Source organism: Penicillium rubens, assembly GCF_028828025.1.
Source record: "Penicillium rubens strain IBT 27055 chromosome Unknown utg000001l_segment0_segment0, whole genome shotgun sequence".
NCBI classification, from domain to species: domain Eukaryota; kingdom Fungi; phylum Ascomycota; class Eurotiomycetes; order Eurotiales; family Aspergillaceae; genus Penicillium; species Penicillium rubens.
In genome coordinates this window covers 5,679,933-5,704,877 of record NW_026890599.1, presented here as the reverse complement: position 1 = coordinate 5,704,877, position 24,945 = coordinate 5,679,933, and the positions used below count along the sequence as shown (strand labels likewise).

The 24,945-nt window shown below is 48.2% G+C and overlaps 9 protein-coding genes across 9 annotated transcripts; 3 read left to right on the top strand and 6 right to left on the bottom strand.

The window, feature by feature from the left end:
• Positions 1-20: 20 nt before the first annotated feature.
• On the bottom strand, positions 21-1,993 carry N7525_002189 (uncharacterized protein; the record flags this gene model as incomplete). Its single annotated transcript, XM_061212214.1, has 3 exons — positions 21-802; positions 865-1,630; positions 1,721-1,993. 3 exons carry the CDS (start codon positions 1,991-1,993, stop codon positions 21-23), a joined length of 1,821 nt encoding a protein of 606 aa, XP_061071440.1.
• Positions 1,994-3,088: 1,095 nt separating this feature from the next.
• On the top strand, positions 3,089-3,307 carry N7525_002188 (uncharacterized protein; the record flags this gene model as incomplete). The annotated part of the gene is made up of 1 exon (XM_061212213.1): positions 3,089-3,307. The coding sequence occupies one exon, from the start codon at positions 3,089-3,091 to the stop codon at positions 3,305-3,307; it is 219 nt and encodes a 72-aa protein (XP_061071439.1).
• Positions 3,308-6,460: 3,153 nt separating this feature from the next.
• N7525_002187 (uncharacterized protein) lies at positions 6,461-7,678 on the top strand (the record flags this gene model as incomplete). Its single annotated transcript, XM_002557123.2, has 1 exon — positions 6,461-7,678. One exon carries the CDS (start codon positions 6,461-6,463, stop codon positions 7,676-7,678), a length of 1,218 nt encoding a protein of 405 aa, XP_002557169.1.
• Positions 7,679-8,042: 364 nt separating this feature from the next.
• On the bottom strand, positions 8,043-8,684 carry N7525_002186 (DUF3716 domain-containing protein; the record flags this gene model as incomplete). The annotated part of the gene is made up of 1 exon (XM_061212212.1): positions 8,043-8,684. One exon carries the CDS (start codon positions 8,682-8,684, stop codon positions 8,043-8,045), a length of 642 nt encoding a protein of 213 aa, XP_061071438.1.
• A 624-nt stretch (positions 8,685-9,308) lies between these two features.
• On the top strand, positions 9,309-9,983 carry N7525_002185 (DUF3716 domain-containing protein; the record flags this gene model as incomplete). The annotated part of the gene is made up of 2 exons (XM_061212211.1): positions 9,309-9,315; positions 9,367-9,983. 2 exons carry the CDS (start codon positions 9,309-9,311, stop codon positions 9,981-9,983), a joined length of 624 nt encoding a protein of 207 aa, XP_061071437.1.
• A 694-nt stretch (positions 9,984-10,677) lies between these two features.
• On the bottom strand, positions 10,678-11,671 carry N7525_002184 (uncharacterized protein; the record flags this gene model as incomplete). Its single annotated transcript, XM_061212210.1, has 4 exons — positions 10,678-10,875; positions 10,926-11,212; positions 11,271-11,434; positions 11,496-11,671. The coding sequence occupies 4 exons, from the start codon at positions 11,669-11,671 to the stop codon at positions 10,678-10,680; spliced, it is 825 nt and encodes a 274-aa protein (XP_061071436.1).
• A 3,405-nt stretch (positions 11,672-15,076) lies between these two features.
• N7525_002183 (uncharacterized protein) lies at positions 15,077-15,370 on the bottom strand (the record flags this gene model as incomplete). Its single annotated transcript, XM_002557128.2, has 2 exons — positions 15,077-15,277; positions 15,329-15,370. The coding sequence occupies 2 exons, from the start codon at positions 15,368-15,370 to the stop codon at positions 15,077-15,079; spliced, it is 243 nt and encodes an 80-aa protein (XP_002557174.2).
• A 3,840-nt stretch (positions 15,371-19,210) lies between these two features.
• N7525_002182 (sugar porter family MFS transporter) lies at positions 19,211-21,041 on the bottom strand (the record flags this gene model as incomplete). The annotated part of the gene is made up of 4 exons (XM_002557129.2): positions 19,211-19,647; positions 19,706-19,966; positions 20,022-20,887; positions 20,938-21,041. 4 exons carry the CDS (start codon positions 21,039-21,041, stop codon positions 19,211-19,213), a joined length of 1,668 nt encoding a protein of 555 aa, XP_002557175.2.
• Positions 21,042-23,036: 1,995 nt separating this feature from the next.
• Positions 23,037-24,467, bottom strand: N7525_002181 (putative C6 transcription factor; the record flags this gene model as incomplete). The annotated part of the gene is made up of 1 exon (XM_061212209.1): positions 23,037-24,467. One exon carries the CDS (start codon positions 24,465-24,467, stop codon positions 23,037-23,039), a length of 1,431 nt encoding a protein of 476 aa, XP_061071435.1.
• Between the last annotated feature and the right edge of the window lie 478 nt (positions 24,468-24,945).

The window sequence follows — 24,945 nt, the reverse complement described above, 5'->3', positions numbered from 1 at the left end:
AGATATCGTTTTGGGTATAATTATGGAATCATAGAGTCAGCTTCATCCTCGAATTCCTCCTCGTATCGTGCCAGGTTCCACCCTGCTTGAAGTGCCTCGGTCTCTCGGTCCAATTTGATACCCGTTGTCGCTGTGATCCTGGAAAAGCGGTCTAGTAGAACTGCTTGTTGTGATTCGTGTGTCATTTCCTTGGCGATGGTGAGAAGACTCGCAATCAAGATCGGATCCCACTGTTCAGGGGAGTCATTGCTTGCTGCGATCCCGGCGATCGACTGCGCGTGCCAGATGTGCGAGGTGACCGATCTTGGTCCGGGAAGTGATTTCAGGAGCCGTGGCTTATGCGTGAGCAATAAGAGGGAGATCATGTGGTAGACAGCGTTGGCGACCAGCGCCATTGGAGTCGTATAGATGAGGATTGGAAACGAGGAGTAGTGGTCAGGGTCAATCTGGTCAGCTTCGCCGCCGCGGATGTCCACGATCTGCTGAACGTCTACTGGTCGCTCATTGTACCATTTCTGGCAGTCTGACCAGAGGAATGTCCATTGTGACAGGGAATGCGATTGTCGTAAAGATGGGAACGCTGCCAGATCCGGTGATGCGCCCGTATGGGGAGAGGACGTTTCTCGATCCCCGTGTATTAAGGCCAAGCAGTGTCCCAGAAGACACAATATATGCTTGTATACGGTATTGACCGTCTGGGGCCGCATAGATTGTTGGTGGTTTAATAAGGTGCCATCTCGTCGTAATAATGATCGAAATGGCATAAGTAGCGGTTTGGAAGAGAATAAGGAGCCCGCGAGATCTGTAAGGAGCCCAGTATTAGTCTGCTGGCTGGTCCTTTGGAGTGATTAGAAGTTCTCTTACCGAATCGAAAGTAAAGCCACAATAAAGCTTCCCCAACCTCTTCTCCTACTGCTCTTGATGCGAAGTCACTTATATGCTCTATTCTGTGAACCAGAAGGCTTCTCCACTGCTGGGGTCCTGCAGGCAGAGCATCTTGAAGCATCAAGAGGGTATGGCCAGCATATCTAGCCAGGTCATATTCAAGCGCAAGACTCTCTTCCGCTTCCTTTCGGAACTGCTGGCTACTGTCCAGGTCCATGCTATTCGGGGATGTCACGAGGAGCCGTTGACCTGCAGACAGTGCAAGAACCGCAGCCTGCAGAGCTCTGTTGGTTCGCGAGAGCAGAAGGACCTGTAGCCCGAACGGTAGCTCAGGGTCCCCGGTATCGATCCAAGGACCGACGTGATAGCGGAAATGTCGAAGCAGGTCGGTCTCATGATTCCCACTCGCAAGGTCGCCTCGCCTTTCGACTGTTCTATTGCTGGTGGCAGACCGGTATCCAAAGTATGGAGCACTGTTCATATAGCGAGTATGCGGCGCACTCCGTTCTCCGACAAACGGAATTGGAGGTTCAGAAAAGTCGACATTGGGCGCTGTTGATGACAATATGTTTTGGAATTCAAAGGCACGGCGCACATCCCCGGGATCATCTGGGCCGTCAGCTGAAGACTGCAGCCCATCTAAAGAGAAACCAGTGTTGCCATCGCTCTGGGAATCATCTGCAGACTTTGGCGGGGGCTTTGATTTCTCTTTATTTGCAGCTGCAAGAGGAGAGTCATCGACAAACTAATCAGAATCAGCTTAACATCTTTATTATATCATGGCATCGCGAGGTGAAATTGAAACTCGAGTCGATTCGGAGAACTCCGTACTTACTGTGATACTGCTATACGCCTGTCTCGGCGCACCGGGGACACCCCCATCGCGCTGCGACACGAACGCCAAATCAGAGCTATATTTACACGTGAAGCCCTTGACCTCACAGTTGGCGCAGCTCGGTTTCTGCTCATCACCTAATGTCAAACCGTCAGTTCTGATTGCAAAACAAGAGCACACCACGTGACGCGTACATTTTCTTCTCCTTTTCCGACAAGTCAGACAACCAGTGCGAACCCGCTGTTTGGCCGCTGGGGTGGGTTTTCTGGGCATGTCGAGACGTGGGAAACGGCATTACCCCAGATGTTGCAAAAAGAAGGATCGGAGGCTCCGCAGTCCCGATATGTGCGCAACTGCCGGAGGTGGCCGATAATTTGCGGAGCAACCAATGGGGTCGAGCCGAAGGGTATGCGGTGGGCCATTGCGACAGGTTCGTCATTAAGGCCTTTTATATGAAATACGACTACATAGCTCTTAATTGAAAGACATTGGAAACAATCGAGTGCCCTCAATACTATTGAAGGCCAGGATCTCAGAATTGGGAAGGCGGATTTTTTTGGCATAGTCTGTTAGGTATATTGCCTATATTATGTGCTTCGCTCCGCTCAGCAAAATTAATATGAATTAAAGCCAGGTTTCAAGTATGAGCATAAGATAAAGAACAAAAATAAAATAAGAAAACATACAACAGTGAGGATTCGCTGGTGGTCACCCACCCACTAACTCACCGGCGTGTGGCTTAAGTACGGCTGAGCGGACGGGAAGCCCTGTTTTCCACACCCTATGGTCGTATGTACAAGGTTAGATGTGAGAGAGGATTATAAAATGCAAGTTATTGGGCGATGGAAGGGTGAGTGCATTACTTATAAAGCGTGAAGCTGAGAGTGGGTGAGAATTATCCACGCCCGCCCACGATACTGATCCTTTCTAGTTAAGCTCGAGTAACAATAGCATTAGGCTTTATCAGGGCCCACAAATGGGCCGAGGACTTCGGTCCACAGCCTATCCCCTAGCCTACGATAGGCCCCTATTAGGGGCCTATCGAAGCCCATTTTTATATAAAATCGAGGCCTTAGCGTTTATAAAACTACTAAATTATTAGAATAAATTACTATTATTTTTTCGCTATTCTAGTTCATTTTAGCAGCTTACTTTAGGAGCCGGCCCTGATCTTCTTTAGAACCGTGGGATATTTGAACCTGGAAATGCATCCTTAGACCAATTGGGATCTTCGAACGCTAGACAGGGTAGTAATATGTTGTAAGAATCATTCCTATGTCATCTCGAATCTATTTCTACTTCAAACTTTGCTTTTCTCACCAACAAGATTATCTTCCTCTCATACCAAACTTTCTATTCACCTCGAATATGGCATTTTTCAGTGGCTCTGTTCTGGGACCTCCAGTAGTTCTTTGCGTGTGTGATGACCTTAAGGCTCTTTTCATGTCTGATGATCGTCAGGCTCTAGCCTACGGATATGTTCTGGCTCGAATAGACCGGTCTATAGTGACAGATCTACTACTCGCTGATCAAGCTCTACATGAACATACGCAACGCGAGGAAGCTTTACAAAAGGCTAAGGTATAATATCTGATAACACTCAGCTTCAAGAAGTAAAGAAGCAACTTGAAGAAGCGAAACCCGAATACCCGAGAAAAGAGTATGCCCTTTACCGCAGAGTCTGTGCTTGGACCAAGTATCAAAAATCTTTATGATACAGTGAGGCGCAATACTATATGGTTTATGCGCAAGGAAATGGTCCAAGATTGTTCGGGCCGAGGCGGATGTTGTAGCCGGATGCTGCGAACAGAGATATCTATCAAGACAGAAAGGCAGAGGTCATTGCACTTTGGAATGCTGGTGCTGTATCAGCTTTTGGGGATTTGATCTTCCACAGGAACAAAAGGAAAAGATCCAAAAGGATTTAACAGATCGCCTTTCATACACTACTTCACAACATCTCCAAAAATTGGCTACTTGGTTTGTTTGCCCTGTGAGGTGCCAGAGATCCACGTGGCAGCAAATCTTTGGGATAGGCTAAAGTGAGGATAAGGTGCTATGAAGGTCCTGCTTTACCTTGAGAAGGCTTGCTGAGCTGGTGCAATATCTTTTTCTCGGTACTGCTAGCTAATGTTTGTATGCTCAGGTATAGATGATCAGTCTGTTTGTCATAAATTACTTTTCCTTCTGCCTCCTATAGTGGTCTACTGCGATATCGTGATAAGGTCTGATTTAAATAAGAAATCTCGTATTCAGGCTAATCTAGAGCCTCGCCTTATTGTTGAACATATCCATGGTCCAATAGTGTTGTGCCTAGATGATCGTATCAGAACAGTCTTGATTTGTCATGTTGATCTTTCCAAGGTTTAAATACAAGTACATGTAGGTATTGGGCATATTAAGACCGATATTTTGAACATGCACCAACCGCTACGTACCTATGGACTTGACATCTGTTTCAGCTCAATCAGATATAATTTAATGGAAGAGATGAATATAGAATGTATCAGGATGGATGACTGGGCAGCCCCTGCTCTCCTATAGCTAGCTTCTTTGCTCTCTCCTGTCTCTCTCCTGTCTCTCTCCTCTCTCTTTCTCCTTCCTCTCTCCGTGTACGTTTCCCCCCCCTCTCTTCAAGGCTTTCGACAATTTTCTTACCCGTGACTGCGAGACTGTTAGCCTTCAAGCCATTCACAAAATGAAAAACCTCATGCAAAAGTCCCACCCGACTGGCGAACTGCTCTCATGTGAGGGTCGTGTGTGGTGTTGTCTGTTATCCTCATTCTATGTTATCTCTGGGACCGAGACAGGTAGGTACAGTCTGCTCGTGTTTTGTTACACCTTACGTTTGATGTTGACTGGATACAATTGCAGGCGCAACCGTGAAGAGGTGGCGGTTAGTCCAGCTAGAACACCCACAATGAGTCTTAAATGAGCGGTTTCTAGCCCAATCAGAGGAGTTCCGCTCCGCCAGCAGAACTGGTAAGCCCGAGAGACTACCGTCAATAAGAATACAGGAAGTACTTGAAAAGTTTGATTATTCTCGTCAGATTTCATTCACACCTATTCTCTTAGAAAACCCTATGATTCGTTAATCAAAGTTTTACGAATTAAAGTCATGCCGACGGAAGTACACGACAGTTGTCAAGACTGGTGGCGTTTGTCAGAGAACAACTTACGGAGGATTGGTGACTTGGCCGATGATGAAAAAGCGCAACTTGGTTCCTCGTTGGCACGAATAAGATACCGTGTACAGGCTTCTCTTGGTTAACTTCTTATATACTAAATTCCTACAGCACTTCTGTTCATTGGAGGTCCGTATCAGTCGTCACGAATTGGTGGACTATTTGTAAATAAAAAAAATGATATGAGACGTAAACTACATAATCTACCTTAGACCCACTAATGTGGGAGGGCTAAAAGATATTAGCACGTATGAGCTTGTCTAGATAGGGTCATATAGGGATATTAAACTAGGATGGTAGATAAGTTATATAGGTCATGCGTGGCATGGAGATGTACCTGCGGAGTACTCCGTGATAGAAATGGGGTTATTATGTTCGACAAGATAGTACAATATCAGTTTTACTATAGAGCTTTCGGGGAGACCGCTTGCCTGTGCTGGCGACCCCCTTAGTAGTAAGAGCAATTTCATCACAACTGGCCCTGGGAGCAGTATTTTGTTTGAAAATCGGTAGAATATAGCACCTAATAGGGTAGTGAGCGGATATGCAGAGGTAGTGTAAGCACCAGATTGAGATACGTTATCCCAGTTAGGAATGTATGCATATGTACCTACCCACACCAGCCACCAAGTGTATATTATATTCCCGCTAAGACCCCGACAGGCGGATAGGGGTACCACCGTAGGAGTGGTCTATATAATCGTGCATATATCTATCGCTAATAAGCCAATAGACTTCTCGTATACCAAGAGAAATAACTTACTGTAAACAACCTAGTAAAACGATTGGGCAGATGATTTGGAATCCTAATAATATCTTGGAGCTTGTAAATTTATAGGAGCAGATATCTATTCTTTTCTAATTAGATTATTTAGGGCTTTATAGTCGATATATATACGCTACTTCCTATAGGGTTTCCGTATAAATACTACCAGGAAGCCCTATACGCTATTAGATTAGCGGATTAGGCCCTTCCGGACGAGTTCTCCGACTTATTAGGCGTACTTGTTAAGTTTTTCGGCGGAGAGTCTATATATATTAATATTAATCGGCTTATACGCTCTTATTTTGATCTTATACGCTATATTACTCTAAAGTCGCACCTTTATCCGGAGAGGAAGACGGGTGGCATTGGAGCTAGGATAGTCGTAAGACCAGAAATAGTTATTTCCCTCGTCCTTCCTTCCCTCTTTCCCTCTTTCCCTCTTTCCCTCTTCTTTCTTCTTTCTTCTTTCTCATTTTTTCGTCCCGTCTCGTCTCGTCTGTTTACTGGTTACTTCTTGGGTCTTGAACGGGGATTCCACGGTACATCATCTTCCGTCCATGGTCCAACCCCGATGACAAAAACGTCCGCGGTCAACGTTGATTCGTTGAGCCCTCTTGCCAGCTCTACCTCTTCCCTCCCAAAGATACACAGATACCTTTGATTATTCACTGTGTTGTTGACGTTGAACATTTATTTTTCCTTTGGATCCTCATATCGTGTGTCCACATTGTGAGTGCTACTCGTAAAATCGCCTGGACTTGGACTGAGGATACTAACTTGTCCAGGAAAATGGTCGACCCCTCTGAGCTAAGCTCCCCCACCGGGTCCATCCAATCGGCGCCTTCGTCACTTCCCTCAACGGCATTCCCGTCAACGGCCCGTCAGGTTCACCAGCTACCTGTGCTGAAGGAACAACTCCAGAAAGTTGCAGTGGCTCGGGCGAATTATCATGTCCGTAAAGTTGCGATTCTGGTTCGGTGGCTAAATGACAACACGAACGCCGAAGACGATGTTACCACTATGGCCAACTTGATGGAAGATTTCGGCATCCAGCACGAATCTCACATTCTAAGGAAGACAGAGATGCGACCAACATGGAGACTCAGTCACCGCATCCGTGAAATTGCTCTTGAATGTGAGCAAACGGAACAGCACTGCCTCATTGTGTTCTACTACGCTGGCCATGGCGAGATCATCGACGGCGGGCTGAATTTTGTGTCTGGAATGCCCGGCACACATCCTGTCCCATGGTCCAAAATCAAGCCTGACCTTTTTGCCGATAACCCCGTCCCGGAAAAGATTGATGTTCTCACGGTCCTGGATTGTTGTTATTCTGGTGCGGCTACACGGAGCGGTAGCCAAGTTTCAAGGACGACACAGATTATTGCCGCATGCTCTGCCCATCAGTTGGCTAATCCTCGCGCCCAAAAAACTTCTTTTACCCAGCGAATTTTCCGAGCAGTCCAGAAGTTCAAGGGACAAACCAGTCTGACAACTGCAGCGTTATTCCAAGAGATTCAGCGCGAGGCAGATCAAAGAGAAGAACAGCAGCGAGAGAAAGGGATTCCGATGACCCCAAAACCTGTTATGGAAACATTGACAGGAATACAACCTATCAAATTGCACTTCAAGGACACCACCATGCCTAGCTCTTCCTCTCCCTCTCGCATCCCTCGCCCTAGCCGAAAAGTCCAGGAAAAGAATGTTCTTGTGAAGTTGACATTACAAGGCCATAGACGCGAGTATGACATTTTCAAGAAGGCCATTGAAGATCTCCCAGATATCATGAAAGTGGAGGTCACCGACGCCTACAAAACAACCCAGTCCATTTTCATCCTTCTCAACATGTCCTGGGAATCCTGGACTATGTGGACAATGGTAGCAGATCTTGAATTTGTAGGGATCACCTGTGGCCCCTCGCTACGCCAGCCACAGCCACTAGCAGAGATTCCAGTTCGAGTATTTGGAGAGAATCGCCGGCCCGGTGAGACAGAAAACGCTAAGTAGGCTACAGGCTCGTACCTCAGTCAAAGGGAGACGGGAGAGCTACCCCTAATGATGCCCAAAAGGGCAAGTGAATGGTTTACGTGCAGGTGTGGTTTTCCACTTTGTTTATTATTACATTTTGTTGCTTGAAGTCGCTTATACAATACATGACTCACTCTGCCACTGCGCGCCATCCGATTTATTTCATAGAAGGGGAACAATGGTTCATTATTGTGACTAGCGACGGAGCAAAAGACAGAAAGGACATATGAATGTATTACCAGCTAAAGGTTGACCTAAGGTTGGCCTTAGGTCAACCGTGGGTAAACCGTGGGTACACTGGGGGGTACACTGGGGGTATACAGTCGAATTATGAAGATTGGCACTAGCAATGTTCTTGTTCACTAGCCTGCATAATAGCCTTGGTGGCTACAAGTTCTTCGATTCGCCGATCATGGTCGTGTAGCAACGCCATCACCGAGTCCCGAGCAAGGATCTCCTTTGCCAGTGTCTCGTCTAGCTCCTTAAGCGTCTTGGGCATCTCGGACATGTCGGGCATCTCGGGCGTGGCAGTTTGCGGGATTGCTGTATGAGCAATAGGGGGCTGTGTAATGAAGCTACACTGCTTTCCCTTTGACCCCCAATGGCAGTTTGCGCATGTTAGCAGCAGGTGTCGAAGGCCAGCCGCAATAACGCATGACGTGAATGGCCCTTGAGACAGTTGGCAGAAATCGCATGCTTCCCTAATATCAATTCTTTCCCCGACCGATTGTACCAGCAGAGCTTCGATGTTCGCAGTCTTGGTGCCGATGGTATAATAGAAATCTTCCCCATTCTTCAAAGTACGCAAGCCTGGCTCACGGCGAAGTGGTGCGGTTTGCAGTGTATGTAGCAAAGTCCCTGGGCGTTCACGAACTCGTCGCCCGCGGGGCCATGGGTTATTGAGAGCACTGTGTGCCCAGAATCCAGGCTGGTCTTCATCCTCTCCGACCACGGGTACAGGGTATGCTTCGGCGGGTGACTCCATACTTGATTGTGATAAGACTGAATGTGAGTGCTGGGGGACCACGTGAAGTGGTATGTGAGGGGGCTGAATGTGAATAAAAGAAACAGAACAATAACACGCCCCTACACAGGCAGCTATTTAACCTCCTATGCTGTCTCTTCTCATCTTAGCCTCGTTCACTCACTCTCTTCTGAATTCATCTTAGCCTCGTTCACTCACTCTGTCTTCTGAATTCATCTTAGCCTCGTTCACTCACTCGCTCTTCTGAATTCATCTTAGCCTCGTTCACTCACTCTGTCTTCTGAATTCATCTTAGCCTCGTTCACTCACTCGCTCTTCTCAATTCAACCTTGATTCCTCTCTCCTCTTGACTCAACTGTCTCATATCCCAACATCATGCCACAGACACCCCCCCCCAACACAGCCCAGTCTTCAGAACCGGCAACAAGTCATTGCCAAAGATGACACCACATAGTAAGAACCCCTCCCAGATACATTCAGATCAATGGCTAACGATGATATAAGCTCCCTGCCAGAGGAATCTGGCAGTCACAGAGTTGGGGCCCCGAGCCAAATTCCCGCCGGTAAGGCCGGGGGTGCAGATATGAATCCCGGTCCCTGGGCAGACTACGCGATGACAGTGCCATGGAAGGTAGCGAGAAACGCTAGGAAGATCAAGACGCAAGCAATTGCGCGGCTAAAGCAAGCGACTCCAGTAAGGAGCCTCTCCAACGATCGACAACCAACTACACCGGCAAACGTCTTGATGAGCGTATCGGCAGCAAGGCCGCAAATGTGGAATCGATCCTTATCCAGATTGTGGGAGAAGTCTCTCAACAAGAATGCACAAGTTGTCTACAGAACGATGGTCCCTGGGCCAAGTGTGTCCGCTTCCACGATATTGATCGTGTGGTGACAGCCTGTGGGAATTGCCAGTGGAACGGGCGGGCGATCCGTTGCGATTTTTTTCAGTTGCCTCGTGTTCCAGAAACTTCCCGTGGTCACCAGCGCAACCGCTCATCGCAATCATCCATGGAAATTCGTGTCCTTACTCACCGTGAGCAGGCCGAGAGTGGCCTCGCGGCTACAGAACAATTAGAACACTATGTTCGACAGATGCAGGCAGAGGTCGGTCTCCACGACTCCCGAAATGCCGCCATCCACAACGCAATACAGGCGGATAACTTTGCCGAGCTTGTCGTCCCTGCTCGAGCATTTATCCCAACCACCACGGCCGACGACCACCAGGCCCAGTTCGATCACATCCTCAGAATGATCAACAATCTCAAGGAGCAGTTTGTCACCATCCAACGCACTTGATTCGGTCCAAAGGGGGTTTTCTTTCAGCTTTTTTACTTACTTCTTTTTTCTTTTTTCTCGTTTTTTTCCCCTTCTTTCCTTTCCTACTGGGAAAGCAGCAGGCAGGGCACTGGTGATCACCTCAGTTGGAGGTGTTCTCCAACTTGCATTTGTACCTTTCTAATCCACCCACTTTGTTACTTTGTTGAGCCAAGATTCACTGGAATATCATAGGCGAGAAAAAAGGTAAATCCATAATATAACTAAGGACAATCTCCACAAGGAATTATATAATCTACATGCCGGTAGGGCATTTCCTGATATAAAAAGCCACACGCGTACACAAAACAGCAACTTCTCGGACTCATCTTTCTCTAGAATCAAGACCAGGTCCTCAGTTGGTTGACAATAGCTTTTCCATTCGGCCATTTCTGACAAGGAATAGCATAAGTATAATCTTAAATCTGAATGCTCCCACACTTCTATATGATCGAACCTGGAAGCTGTTATCTGCTATCTATTATATTGAGGTTATTAATTAGGTATTAATTAGGCAGCAATGGTAAAGGTTGTAGGCAAGCTAGCTAACTGACTTGTTAAAATACATAGAGCAAAGAAAGGGAGGGGGAGAAGCCGTCTTTAATAATAAAAGCATACTAGGGCAAATTCTTCACCACAGACGATATTGCTCAACGGAAGATAATCTCTCAAGATGTCAAACCGCCGGGAAGAGACTCATACGGTCCAGTGCCCGACGGGCTATTGTCCGCAAATCTTCTACCTCAAGATAGACCATATCGTTCGGAGGTTGGGCACGTGCTGGGTCAGGCAAGAGGGAAGGGCCGAATGCTTTTTGACGAGATAAATCAAGTCTTTGAGGGGTCGTAGTTTCGGTAGGTGCAGGGAAGATATCCTAGACTCCATTAGTAAATTGACCAATAAAACTCCAGCTCTTCAACATACTTCACTCTGTCGCCGTACGGGCATGCCTTGTCGATCACGTACATATAGCTCCACGAATCCACTCACAACTCTTGTTCGTCGGTTTAACTTCCATTTGATGATTGCGACAGCGCGAATATCTCCATTACCGCCGACCAGCAGAAGATTCATGTCATCCATTAATGCGCCCCAAGATTCACTCCAGCCTGTTTCAATAACGAAGGATGGGAGACGGTCGTAAATCGAGCGGACGAATAGATCGGGTTCCTTGCGTGACGACCGATACGGACCTCCAACGAACGGAAGTGCTGTAGGAATTTAGTATATAAGAAGTCAACCAAGAGAAGCCTGTATACGGTATCTTACTCGCGCCAACAAGGACATCAAGTTGAGCTTGTTCATCATCGGTCAGGTCACCAATCCTCCGTAAGTTGATCTCTGACAAACGCCACCAGCTTTGACAACAGTCGTGTAATTCAGTCGGCATGACTTTAATTCGTAAAACTTTGGTTAACGAATCATAAGTTTTTCTAAGAGAATAGGTGTTAATGAAATTTGACGAGAGAGCACGTATGGATTGTGATAGCTTACCTGGTAGAATATCCGTCATCGGTTTCATTGATCAAGTCCACGATCTGCTCTCCCCACGATGGGTTGATATCAGTGAAAACCAATACTTGAGATTCAGACGCGCTGCGAATTTCTTTCAGGACATGATATTCAAAGTCTGACTGGTCGACGAATTCTGTCGCAGAAGTGCTGCTCATTCCTGGAGAAAGTGGTGGGCTAGAGTTTACGGGGGAGTTAGCCTCCGAATGGCGCCCCATGATCGGCTTGGACTAGGGGATGTGGTTTGTAAATCGCGGAAAGAACTGTAACGGAAAGAGCTGTAGACCGTGTGGAGAAGGTATGTTGTGGAGTCGTGGAGTTGCGGGAGTGGCGCCGGGGGGACCCGCAAGACTGGTCACGTGCACATGGTAGCAGGAGCCGAATATCAAGACTCATTCCATTCAGACTTCACAGCCAGTTAGCGAGATAATTCGAGAAGAAGACCAGGTTCCTGAGACTTCCTCCTTTTATCTCCCTACGCGTATGTATAACTTGATAGGGCATTTCTTCAATTCTTGTTGGATTTTCTTGCAGCCTTCAAATGCTTTTGGTACTCATGAAAGCATGGCATTCGGATCGCCCTTTCGGGCTTCATGTCTTCCTTGTCTACATATACCCCTTATTAACAAGACATATGTTCTAAGGGAAAGAAAGGCAGGCTGAACATACCGGAAGTGGAGCTATACAACAGCCACAATTATAACCACAGTCGCAAAACTCGGGATACTAATGGCCAAACCGGTTCTCCAATCAGGAGGGGGAGTAGCGTTATCAGCTTTACAGGGTATAAGAACAGGCATTATAAAGCTTACAGACAAAGTCTACGCGTTCCCGGGGGTATGAAATTACTTTTATAACTAAAAGGCAGAAACTTCGATTCGGCAAATCAGCAACTTAGTAGCTTCGCTTGACTTTAAGCTGAGTACAGGCTTGTACGGTCTTCGAATAGATCGATCCTTGCATCTATAGTTAATTTCTATAAACCTGGCATCCTTACGTAGCCAGTAACAGTGATGATTTCAAGTTTCAATTTTAATCAACACAATATCTCTTTACGATTGAAAGATCAATAAGAGTAAATTGAGAGTATTCCGATAAAGCGCTGATCTATATTAATTGACCTATGGATGGGGCTGTTGATTTTGTAGACGGAGTATCAGAGTACTGACCAATAATCATGAACTGATCTCGAGTTGGTTGATCTTCGCTGTTTCACCACCATTGACTATGATTGGCCCGCTTTTTTTAACAGCCGAGCTTATTTAAACCTCACTGGGGGTTTTTTCCCCCGTCTCAATCTTGAGAAAGTGTATAAAAGAATAGAGAAAACATCCGATTTCTTTGGTAGTGGGTCCCGAGAAAAGAAAAGCAGCGGTGAGGGAGGAAGCAGATGGTATCCTATAATCCGCCACTTCGAATATTCGGTTGAAGAGGTATCATTTGAGAAATCAAATACTAATTGTTTCTCCTACTGTCAAGCAATATTTAGTATATAGATAGAGAGTGACGGCGCTCAGATATGCAAGTACCTAGTTGGCGTTTCATTATATATAGGGCATTTCGTTTCACCAGGATAGGTTAGCCAGTCAAGAAGAGGTTCTCTTTGGAGCATTTGCACATGTGCCGTATGCGTTTCAAGAAGTAGCCAGTTACGATCAAAACAGCATGCCTGTAAGAAAAAACCAGCACGGGAGCGTGAAGGATATTCGTGGTGCTCAGGGCATTCAGGTGAATGGGCCGACGGGGCCGAAAAGTAGGGCAGTCAGTGTCCTTGACAAAGTCAAGGAAACAAAATGGATGAACAAAAAACATACAACAGTGAGGATTCACTGGTGGTCACCCACCCAACTGCTAACTCACCGGCGTGTGGCTTCTGCTTTAATTAGTTCTTGGGTGGGTGTCGCCCGGGTGAGCAGGAGGGGAGGGTGACGCCGCTTTTGAGTACGGACCTTCCCCGCGCCGTTAACACTTTGCACCTTCTACATTAACGTTTGATATCATAGCTCCTACCTACGATGGCTGCAATTTTAAGATTACCTCCCGCTGGGAGGAGATCCTTAAGTGGTGTAAGTCACTTTGCTTCTTTAAAATCCACCTTATCTCAGCGATATAAAGCCCAGCTACATTCATTAGGTATATACTTCTATAACTCACGAAATGTTAACCCAAGGCCCGATGCCCCCTCTAACCTCACCTCTATCATGCCCAAGTACGCCTTTACCACGATCGAGAGCACTATCGATAAGCGGATAGTCGGCTGTCATTCTATCCGCAGCTACTTAGTCGGGACGCTTCTTAGAAATAACTAAGACCTAGGTAAAAGCCATATATAGTGGTTCTAAGAGATATTAGGTTTATCGCGGGGGAATAGACGACTATAAGTATGTTCTTACTATAATCCCCTTATGTCTAACAGATGATAGACCTCTCCGTTTTAAAGAACGATATACTTAGTTCATGACATTGCAACTATTTACGTACAAAACGCACGCAATCTCCAACAACTATCCCAATGATCGCACCAACCACAATCTCTATAGCTGCCCAAACCGCATAGTACTTGATCACTCGTTTTTTAGAACCGGTACGCCACTCCACCCTCCCATCTTCCATAGTTATGATGGCTCGTTTCCTACGCTGCCCGTCAGGCTCTTCCAGATCCATGGAATGCGTTATATGTGTGCTCGGATGAGCTTGTTCGGGAATGCTTGGCCCCATGATGATGGTAAGCAGGGCAGCGCTAATCTGGCCTTGCCCATAAACGTCAAGCTTGGTCGTTGTCAGTAACCGCGTCTTTTGGCGCCTTGAGTAAGGTGTTTGATATTGAAACTGACATATTTCCTTAGGTGCGGAATTTGGGTAGGGTATTCTATTCAAAAAACCCTCGGAACTCACCCGGTGGTGTGTTCCTGTGTACAGAATGAGTCGAAAGCTCTGTGTGCTACGGGGACATAGCTTCTGCGTACCTTGTTAAATCAATTCAAAATTGAGACTGCTATCTCAATCAAACAAATCCGGAAAACGAAGGCGTTCTGTGTAGCGGAGATACTTGAGGTATTTCCCTAGGTAGACCCCGCGTCGAACCAACGCATGATGTTAAAAATAACTCGCAGGATCTAGCAACGCTCGCTAACCCGGCCAAGCCGCTAGTTATCCTCCTGATTTTCGACCATTGCTACAAAGAAGACCTATGGACAACAGCTACATACGAGACCCACACTAGAGACTCCGTTATACCTACCCCGTACGGAGGCCAGGATTCGGAGGTCTCCCGAGGTCCACAAGCGAAACAAATTATCGGGAATCTTTGATTGTCAAAGCACAAACTTCATTCATAAATGCGGCAATTTATACATTGGCTCCCCGTGCCATTGCTTTAACCCGGAACGGCATTTAATGACCTCGTGGCGCACAGATTTCGGAAGGTTAGAGGCAAAAGACGTGTCCAAAATGACAGTACAATATAGCCCGCCAATTGCGTTTGGGTCAACCCGGGCTTGTTCCACCTGGTGAGCCTTATATGCAGCAGCTGTGGGTGGACTTCGGCGGACATACGCGCTATTCTAGGCCGCTTCCTTCCGGCGGGCTTGATCAGCCTTCTCCCATTCAATAAAGAACTCCAAGTCGGCAGGGAAGAAGACAATTCCTGGGTTGTAGGCATTGTCGAACTGGCAGTGGCATGACTTGCAGAGGAAGATGGCATTCTCCTTTGCCTTAAGGTTGGTCCTAGGTAGGATAAGGCCCGCCTTAACCCAGCGGTCCGTCTATACAAACAGATTAGCGTCATTAAATAAATACCATAAGAAATGGCATACTTGGTCATCTTCTATCGCAAGAACATGCGCACAGTCGGCCATTCCCCCGTAACAAACCCAGCATCTCTTGGCACCACCATATATTGCTTCCACCTGGCTCTTGGTCGTTTCTGAGAAGCGTCCGGATTGAGCCGCTGTGGATAGAGTAACAGCCGACCGTCCGCTTGTGGATGGTGCTCTTGATCGTGGTGCTGTGGATGGAGTAACAGCCGACCGTCCGCTTGTGGATGGTGCTCTTGATCGTGGTGCTGGCGTACTTGGGTATGATAGGCCTGGACAACGCCGCTGTCGATATCGGTCTACTTGGCCTCCACGATTAGGACATTGAGGAACATAAGCTCGTGTACCCCAATCCCCGCACCAGAGGCCTCTGATTCAGCCACGGGACCTGCTGGCGTCGAAAAGTGCTTAGGAATTATGCGGGCCGAAGGGAGATGAATTTGGAGCGAGGCATGTTGAGATGAATAATGGTTTTGGTGGCTCTGGGTTTGGTTGGGATGATTTGTGAGAGTGATGCGAAAGTGAAGTAAAGCTGAAATGCAGATGGTGTGGTATCGTGGGATGGAACGATGAGGATAGAATAGCGGAATAATGTGAGTGGACCTGGTGTTTTCCGACCTCTGTGCTTGCGCGGCGTAGCCAGGAGGGCCTGAGCATGGCGGACAGTTCCAATCTGCGACTTATCGCCCTAGAGTATTATATTAGCATAATCCTAAACGGCAATGGCAAATTACACCTACCACATGTGCCTGTTGTAGGCCACCAGGACCATAGCAGGTGCGGGTCTCTTTCACAGCCTATCTCCATTTTCGGAGTTGCTATGGTCTCCCTATCCTATTCCTTCCATATGTTTTCACACTTCCCAACAAGCATTCCAAGGTTGCTCTGAGAATTGTGGTGAAAAGTGTGTCTCCAGAAATAACCCGAGGTGCTTATGAAGCCAAGCACACAGCCAAGGGCACACCTTAGGCAATTTTTGTGGTGAGTGTCTTGGCTTTGTTGTTGCTTCTATCGTCGTGGAATAAAATGCCACGTCAGATAGAATGGGGGATAGTTGACCGTGAACAAATATCCCCTTCTTAGCTTGCTGGGGCCGCTGCGTGCGCACCCCGGAATCACCACGCTCTGTTGGTGGTTCAGAAGCGTCTGATGCGCACTAAATCTGCGCATATGGATTAGAACGACAGACGCACAGAGAGAGAGAGAGAGAATAGCGGATTTACATACCGGACACATATCAAGATCAACATAACCAGGATCAGCCCAGCGAGTGGACAAAGAATTGGCCAATTGCTTCCAAGGTTTCTATATTTCGCCTGGAGGCCCATCGCATGCCAAATGCACCATCCCCTCATGATACCCCCACCCACATCCCTGGTAGTACATTTTATACAATCCCTCCACTTGATCCATAGTCCTGCCAAAAATGCTCCTTGTTTCTGAAGTGAAGTGAAGATGGACTCGTGAGAACAGCGTGAAGGCACGAAGTCGCACAGTCAGCTATGCGAGATAAGACAAGACAGACCTCGGCAGAGTTGACTAGTTTGATGAAACAAGCCAGATTTCGGTGGTTGGGGACATCTTGGACAACTAGTTATTCCTCGCTTCTAGATGTAGCTTCCACTTCATTTGCGGCGGTTTGTGGACTTGCTCTTTTCCGGGTTTCGTGACAGGAGACGGACCAGAGTAGGTCAGTCTCCATAATGCGAGGCAGATGTTATCAGCAGGCTAGAACTGGCGCAGCAGACGAGAATTCCAGCAAGCTTAGACTGCTTGGGGTCAGAAGGCCAGATTTATCTGTGCCCAGACATGGTCCGATTCACGTTGTCGTAACCCTATACCGGGTCAAAATCCACCCGGGGGTAGGCTAGAACAGCCTTGAGTTATTTATATATTGATGTAAGCCACCACAACGCTTTCCGGGGGACCCGGAAACCCGTGCTTGGCTGAGAAGGCGAATGGACAAAGTATAGACGCAATGTCCTGGATGCTTGCAACCGGGTAGCTCTGTCAGCTCCCAGGTCAGAACCGGCTAGGGAGGGAGAGCAACATAAACTCGTTGACACTTTTCCAGTTGTGCAACCTGTCGCCGAAGACGAAATAGTTTCCTAAGTGAGGAAGACCCGCTGCTTCTCTTGAAACGCCAGCGCAATTCCACGGGTCAGTGCCATGACAGGTTCTGTGAAGGACGGGGCGAAGAGCGCACCCGGCGGGCCAGAATCACGGCGTGCTTCGGTACAGAGATATTCAGAAGGCAGACATGTTCGGGCATCTTAGTAGCTTCGGCGGTATGCACGTATCGTATCATAGTGCGGTATGGTTAGTATAAAATACAATAGAATAGATCGGATTCTTATATATATAGTATAGTGCCTTCAGGATCCACACGCCACACCTGCCGGTGCTCAGTGACCGCAGCGCAGAAATCACGGACCAGTTGACGTAGCACACCCACTGCACGTAGTAGTTCCGGCGTGCCAGGCGGACCCGAACTGTTCCAGAATAGGGCTATATAATGGATATGGGCCAGGAGTTCAAGGTGCATGTACCTACATCGACCAGGAATCTATTTCATTAGTAAGTTAACCCAGTGTGATATCCAGTCAACTTACCGCATTCAGGATGAGGTAATTCATATCATTTGCCTCATAGTGGCGGCATCGAGGGATTGTGAACGCTCGCTCCATATTCCACGAATTGAGAAGCCGGGCCAGATAGGGAAGACAACGCTCTGTCGAGGATTGGTCGGAAAGCTGATCCAGCTGGCCATATTTGATGGTTTTAAAAGAAAACACCCGCCTGAGGGGCCGCCTTCTGTGAGACTGTCCCGGGGCACATTTTGCTGATGATGTGCAAGAATGCCACAGCCTCCAATATTTTCTAGAGCTGTGTTATCCAAAGCCGATTTGGCATCTTGACAAACAGAATCCATGTCGCAACTGTTCCTATATCAATTTTGCCGCCGGAAGATGGACCTTGTCGCTTCCCATTGCGCTGTCCGTCGATTGGATGAGACACGTTCGCGTTGCCCCAACGTAGGGTGATGCCTTGTTGCCGAGTTGGATTGGGACCCCAATAGGTCCTGCAGCTGGTTGGCTCTCGCTCCCCTTTAAGACTGGTGGTGGTTTGTAGGGCCATTCCAACCTCCATTAAGTCACGAAGATCCATGCCACACGCCAGAGATCATCGTAATCGCTTCCGTGTCTGAAGTCTTTCGGTAGCCCTTGGAAGTTGCATTCGTGGCTGAAGAACATTTTATGATTTATATATATAGGCGAGGGTTTGAGGGCCGACCTTCCCACAAGCTCGAAGACCGCACCCTAGTTGGGATAGCGCCTTTGAGTCTCGGGATTGTAATCTAGGGGAGTTCCTCTCCCCTAGACGCGAGGGAGCTCCGTCTCCCCCTCCCGGCTCCGTCAAGACGTACAGAAGCTCTGCACCATGTCTCAAGCTGATAGTGCGGATCTCGCCATCAACTTGGCTGTGGGCTAGGTTGATGAGGAGAGGATAAGAAAAGACAAGGGGGGTAAGAAGATAGTATGACTGGAGTGAGAGAGAATGGGGAAAGAAAGGGAAAAGAAAATTAAAATGGAAATCGGAAAGAGGAAGAATTTTATGTCAGGTTTGTTTACTTGTGGAAGGTTCCAAGCCGGGAAGGCGCAGCTGAAAGAGCCCGGCGGCCTGGGGCATCCATGACCACCACAACGCCAGTCTTAGCTCTATATGCTATCACTCTTACTTCGCCGTCCTCTATAGACGATCAAGCCAATACACGGTGCATCTAAACAGATGTGCATATGAAAGAAATCACTTCGTAAACATGAATGAATTATAAAGTAAATGCGACATTCAGCCAAGCAGAGCTTATTTTATAGAACCTGTTTAAACCTTCTCAATATACTGCAACGCCTCATTTTTCTCGAGATCGCCACTATTTCCGGACATACGCTCAAGGAACGAAGTCAAACCCACATCGCGCTGTGCTTCACGGAGAAGCTCAGCATCCTGCTCACCGACATTACTCTTGAAAACACGATCCATATCTTCCAGCGACGCGCCCTTGGTTTCAGGAAGGAAGAACCAAACCCAGACAATGCCACAGGCAAGGAAAACAGCAAAGAAGATGTAAGTACCCCATTCCCAGTTTTGGAGCATAGGGGGAACAAAGAAGGCAATAGCGAAGTTGTTGATCCAGTTACTGAAGGCACCTATGGAGGCACCCTTTGCGCGGATGGAAAGCGGGAAGATCTCGGAAACGAGAGTCCATGAGACGGGGCCCCAGGTGGCGCCGAATCCTGCAATATACAGCCAAATCAAAGCTAGAAAGGTTAGGTTAGCGACTGGGATATGGGGATCGGAATGGAAATTGATACTCACCAACTGCGGTCCAGCCGGCTGCCACATGGTGAGGCCAGTCATGTTGGAACTTGGCCACGATCACGCCGACGATGACCATGCTAGCAAGCATGACGAGAGACCCGCCAAGAAGCATGGGTTTGCGGCCGAACTTGTCGATGACCAACATTCCGGGGATGGTACTGATAAGGAATACGACACCGGTCACACCGGTTGCCAGCAGGGCAATGGTGCCGCCAGTAAGTCCAAGGCTGACGAAGACATTTGAAGCGTAGTAAATAACTAGTGGATGATGGTTAGCTAAATATTCCCGATATATTCAAACAGATCAACTTACTAGCATCGACACCACTCCATTGCTGGAAGAACATAACCAACCAAGCAATGCAAACACGCTTGAAGTTATCCATCGAGCGGAAGCAGTTGGTATACTGCGCGATCTGGTTCATGAACACACTCTTCTTCTCTTTATCGGCAAGCTTGGGCGAAGCCTTAGCGAACGCACGCTCCTCAAAGACAGACTCAGCCTTAATCTCAAGGTACTCCATCTGCACAAGCTCATGATCAACAGTGAGCTTACGCATCCAAGCAATGGTATCCTGCGCCTCCTGGTCACGGCCCTGCTTAACCAGCCAACGGGGCGAGAAAGGCATAAACCAAATACCACAAGCAAGCGCAACAGCAGGAATACCCTGAATAATGGAAGGCAGACGCCAAGCAAGATCGGACTGGGCAGCTCCCGTACCGCCGATATTGTTACTGCCATACCCGACCCAGAAAGAAATCATGATTCCGAGGATAGTAGCGAACTGATAGAAGGAAACGAGCAGACCGCGCATTTCGGGCGCGGCCAGTTCGGCGTTATAGAGAGGCCCCACACCACTGAAGAGGCCGACGCCAAGGCCGGTGAAGAATCGGCCCGCGTACAGCAGGGACGGGTTGCCGGCTGTCGCGCCGATGTACAGGTAGCTGCCCAGGATGACCCAGCAACAGGCGAAGAACATTGTGTATTTGCGTGAGTAGACTTCGCCCAAGATACCGGCTGACAGCGAGCCGACGACACCGCCCAATTGGAGGACGGAGGTAAGCCAGCCTGTTGCGGTGGAGGAGGCTACTACTGTTGGGAAATTCTCTTTGAAGCGGGTCATGACCAGGGACTGGCCGAGGACACCTTGTTGGTAGCCATATTCGAAACCACCAAATCTGGGGTTGTTAGTATTTTGATTCGTGCGTTTGAAAAAAGGACGTCTTACGAGGCGAAGAAAGCAATGGCCAGGACTTTGGGGTTCTCGAAGACAGACTGCCACATGGATTTCTTCGCGAGTTGGACTCGCGGAATGGATTCCGCCTCAGTCATGTTGGGCAATATTGAAGGAGAGAGAATTTCCAAGCGCTAAGAGATGAAATCTGGGGAATCGAAAACATGGGGGAAAGAGGGTCTCAATATATATGCCCATTGGAATTGAATTGATTGAATTTAGTTCTGTCATAGTCCGAGTGGCACCACGTGCAAAACAAAAAAAAAACCCTCACCTGAGCAAGTTGAACTTCTCCAGTTTCTCGTCTTCTGTCGTCTCATGGGTCAACAACCCCGGAACCCCGAATTTCGTTGTTTTTTTGTGGAGGCAAAATGGTGGAGGAACTGGCTCGCTAAACCCTTTTGGGTGGTACGTAGCCTCCAACCTCCCAGAATGGCTCCGATAGTGGAGACGGGAAAGAAGTGGAAATCCTCGGGATGAATCGGTTTGCTGGTTTGCCCTTCGGGCCCTGAACGGGCTAGCCCGACCAAGGATATAACTCGGTCTCGATAAAATGTGGATGTGGAGGGAGTCGTTCCTTTTGGGGGGAACGGAGCCACTGTCTTTCCTAAGGAGGTAGATTTGAAGTTCAAGCTTGTTGGGGATCGCTAATTCCTGATATCTGGGGTTGAGATAAACTTTCGAATTTTTATCAAAATACGTAGTGAAGGCATCTGTTGAATTGATTTGATATACCGGTGTGCCCTATACAATATTCGTAATGGCCACATTCCCTCCTTGGCCCTACAAGCATGGGTCCCCACCGGTTCCGCTACCATGCAGCTCATTGCTCGTTTGTGCCACAGGCGGGTTTGCAGTACCCCATATCCGGTAAGGACACTACGCCGTCTCAGACAATGATTCGTAGACGTCAGGACTTGTGCTGTACCTGGTACGTAGCCTGAGATAGCGATGCTGAGATATTGAACCGTACATCCATCGTACCTCATCGCAGTAATGTGCATGACTGAATTCTAATCAAACCACCAACACGGTCAACAGATAAGAGCCCCTGATGTGCCCTGGAGGCCGAAAACCTAAGCTTCCTACCCGGGCGCAACATGCCCAACCATTATGAGGTGTCATACGACAAGCGGCAAGCCGTCCTAGAAGGCGCATTTGGGAGAATAATGCGCTGAAAGCCGAAGGCAACGGATTTCGGACGATCTGAACTGTATGTCAGGGGAGCCTTCGAGGCTTCCCCGCAGGTCGCCCGGAGAATTCGATTTCGGCGTGGATCTTCATGCTGCAGATGGTCCACAAGTAGGTATCCATCCACAGGAGCACTGACCAATATCCCGCTTGCTGAACGTATGGACCCGCATCTTGCGTCACTTACCAAGGACCTCATGATTATGGGTGGATATGTTGATTTGTATATGCCGGGAGCGACTGGTACCTAGGTAGTCTTACGCTGACTAACTTGCAAGTCAGATATGGGTCATCCTTGTCTTTTCTGGTTTGAATCCAAGGTTGGTTTGTGGTTTTATCGCTGACATGAATGTATTTCAATAGATCAATCTCATGATCGCCATCAACATCACCCTGACAGCTGATTCCCCAAAGTTGTTTCGAAGCAGATGTTTCGACCGAGTAGTTCGTGGGAGAAGTCCTTCCCGTCCCTGGACGTAGATATTTCAACTATGGGGCCATCCACATGGTACTAGCGGGCGGTTGCTCCTCGGGGTATTCGGCAGGTGACAATGTATTTCAAGTTCATGCTGAAGAATCAAGAGGCGCATCATGCATCCTGTAGTATCCCCAGACTTACGCAGATTTGAAGTGGGACCGGTCGACGCGGTTCTCTTGGGGGATCTTGGCTTGTGTTGCAAGTACTTTGGGCTGACTTGAACCCCGAGACAGGCTACTGATCGGTGTATAGATCGGTTGCAGTGTATACCGCCAATTGCATCATTTGTGTGACCTTGGGTTCGCATGTTGATTGCCGGTCATTGAATTGCCGCTCGAACATGGTAGGGTCACAATCTCGTCGGAGCAAATGCAAGGCACTGAGTTGTAGCAGAATTGGAACTGTATCATTTGTACCAAATCCCTCAAATCACACCTGAGATCTCCCCAGGTTCATATCCCCAAGCTCTCTCGAGGTCCTTGAGTCGCCACAAAGCACCCCATCCAGTCGTGCGCTCAATAATCTTGAACAGCTTGGCAACCTCAACATGCTCACTGTGGTGGCTGAGTAGCTTGCCCGCAATGTAGAGCGGCTGAATAGCGTTGATCAAATTCCCACTGTGGGGATTCGTCAACGAAATCCCGCAAACCCTGCGAGCATGCCAGATAGCCGAAAAATGCGGCTTGGAAGGAGCCGGTCCCCTCTCAACAGGCTTCATATCCAGCATCATAATAGACGCAGCGTGATACAACTGATTCCCGGAAATAGCAGCCCAATGCGCAAACAGAATCTCCGGAAAGATCTGCCCGCTGCCCATTCCCGTAGTCTTAATAGGTAGCATAGCAGGCGGGCGCTGCTCAAGCCAGTACTGCAATTCTTCCCAAAGCCGACTCCACTGTTCCGAGAATGGACGCGTATCATCAGTCGCCTCACCCAATTCCAAAAACCGCGTTCGACGACAACAGAGGTCGCAGGCCTTCGCACATAGATAAACTGCCCAATTAGCGTGCATATCAGCGGACGCACGGCCTTTCTCGCAAAACAAGTCACGGATGATATCTTCCTGGGCCTCTTTTGAAGTATCCTGCGGCATGGCGGGGACCCATTTCTCCAGGGAGAGCACTGTACTCTCAGCGCCGTTGGAGATGATCGCGCCGCACAACTCCATGCGCGCATAACACCAAAACACGGCTTGCAAGTGTCCGCCTGAGAGCCCGTTCACGTTGAACGAGTCGAAGAGCGCGGCGCAGCCCTCCACGTGCCGTCGCCAGTCGCGCGGGCTGACGGACATTAGCTCCATCACGGCTAGGATACACACTGCCACGAGGACATTGGGGTCTTTTGCTTGGAGCAATGGCGCCAGGAGGCGGATGGACTCTTGGTACAGCTCGAGGCTGTCGTAGGCTTTGTCCAGGCAGGCCTTTCGCTCCGTCTGTCGTGCGGAGAAGGCGAGGATTGCGTAGAACAGGGCTGGTGAGCCTTGTGCCAGGATTGGGATGTGGACGCCGAAATGGCGCGCCTCGTCGAACTTATCGAGGTAAGGCGCGCATTCAGTTATCCAGTTTTTTAGGTAGAAGATTAGTCTGATTTTGGGGATTGAGATGACCCGCGTGAAGTCTAGGCTTTGGCGTGGGGGTCGGGGCTGCGGTCCCTCTGTTGGTTCTAGCGGAGCTGGAGATGTGTAGGTTGCTGGCTCGAGACTTGCTACCGCGGAAAAGAGTACGCAGCGGAGTTCTTCTTGTAATTCAAGGAACCTGGGGTTGGCGGCGTAGTCATCTGCGCTGGAAAATGTTCCCGGCGATAAGAAGGCCTCTTCTTCGATAAGCGGGGTGGCGCTGTTGAAAGTGTCCGGCATTCTTGATTCAGGACGTAATGGAGGGACTGGTTCCTCCATGTTGAATGTTCATGGGCAGAATTTGAAGAGTCTGGGAATTTCTGGGGTACAAGGAGGGAAAAAAGCGGAGAATGTCCGAAGCAAAATGCCAACCTTGGAAGGCTCACGGGAAGCCACTTAGTCACGGGAACATTCGGATCCATCTTATTCATACACAACTTTAGACAGATAACTTGTTTGATTTGTTTTATTTTTGTCATGAGACATCCAAGGCTGTAGCTGTATGCTATAGTACGCAGCGGTATAGAATGGGGCCAGGGTTCAAAACCCCTTTTAATAGGGTTAACTAACTAGTTACCTCTCGGAGTTGGAAGAAAAATATATCTTTGTGAAAGTTTTATGAACTAGGCCCATGATGCGATTAATTAGTTGGTTCCTATCGACTAGGCATTGAGGTAGTGATTTTAGCGCTTAAATAGGCCAAGCTTTTGCTCTATAG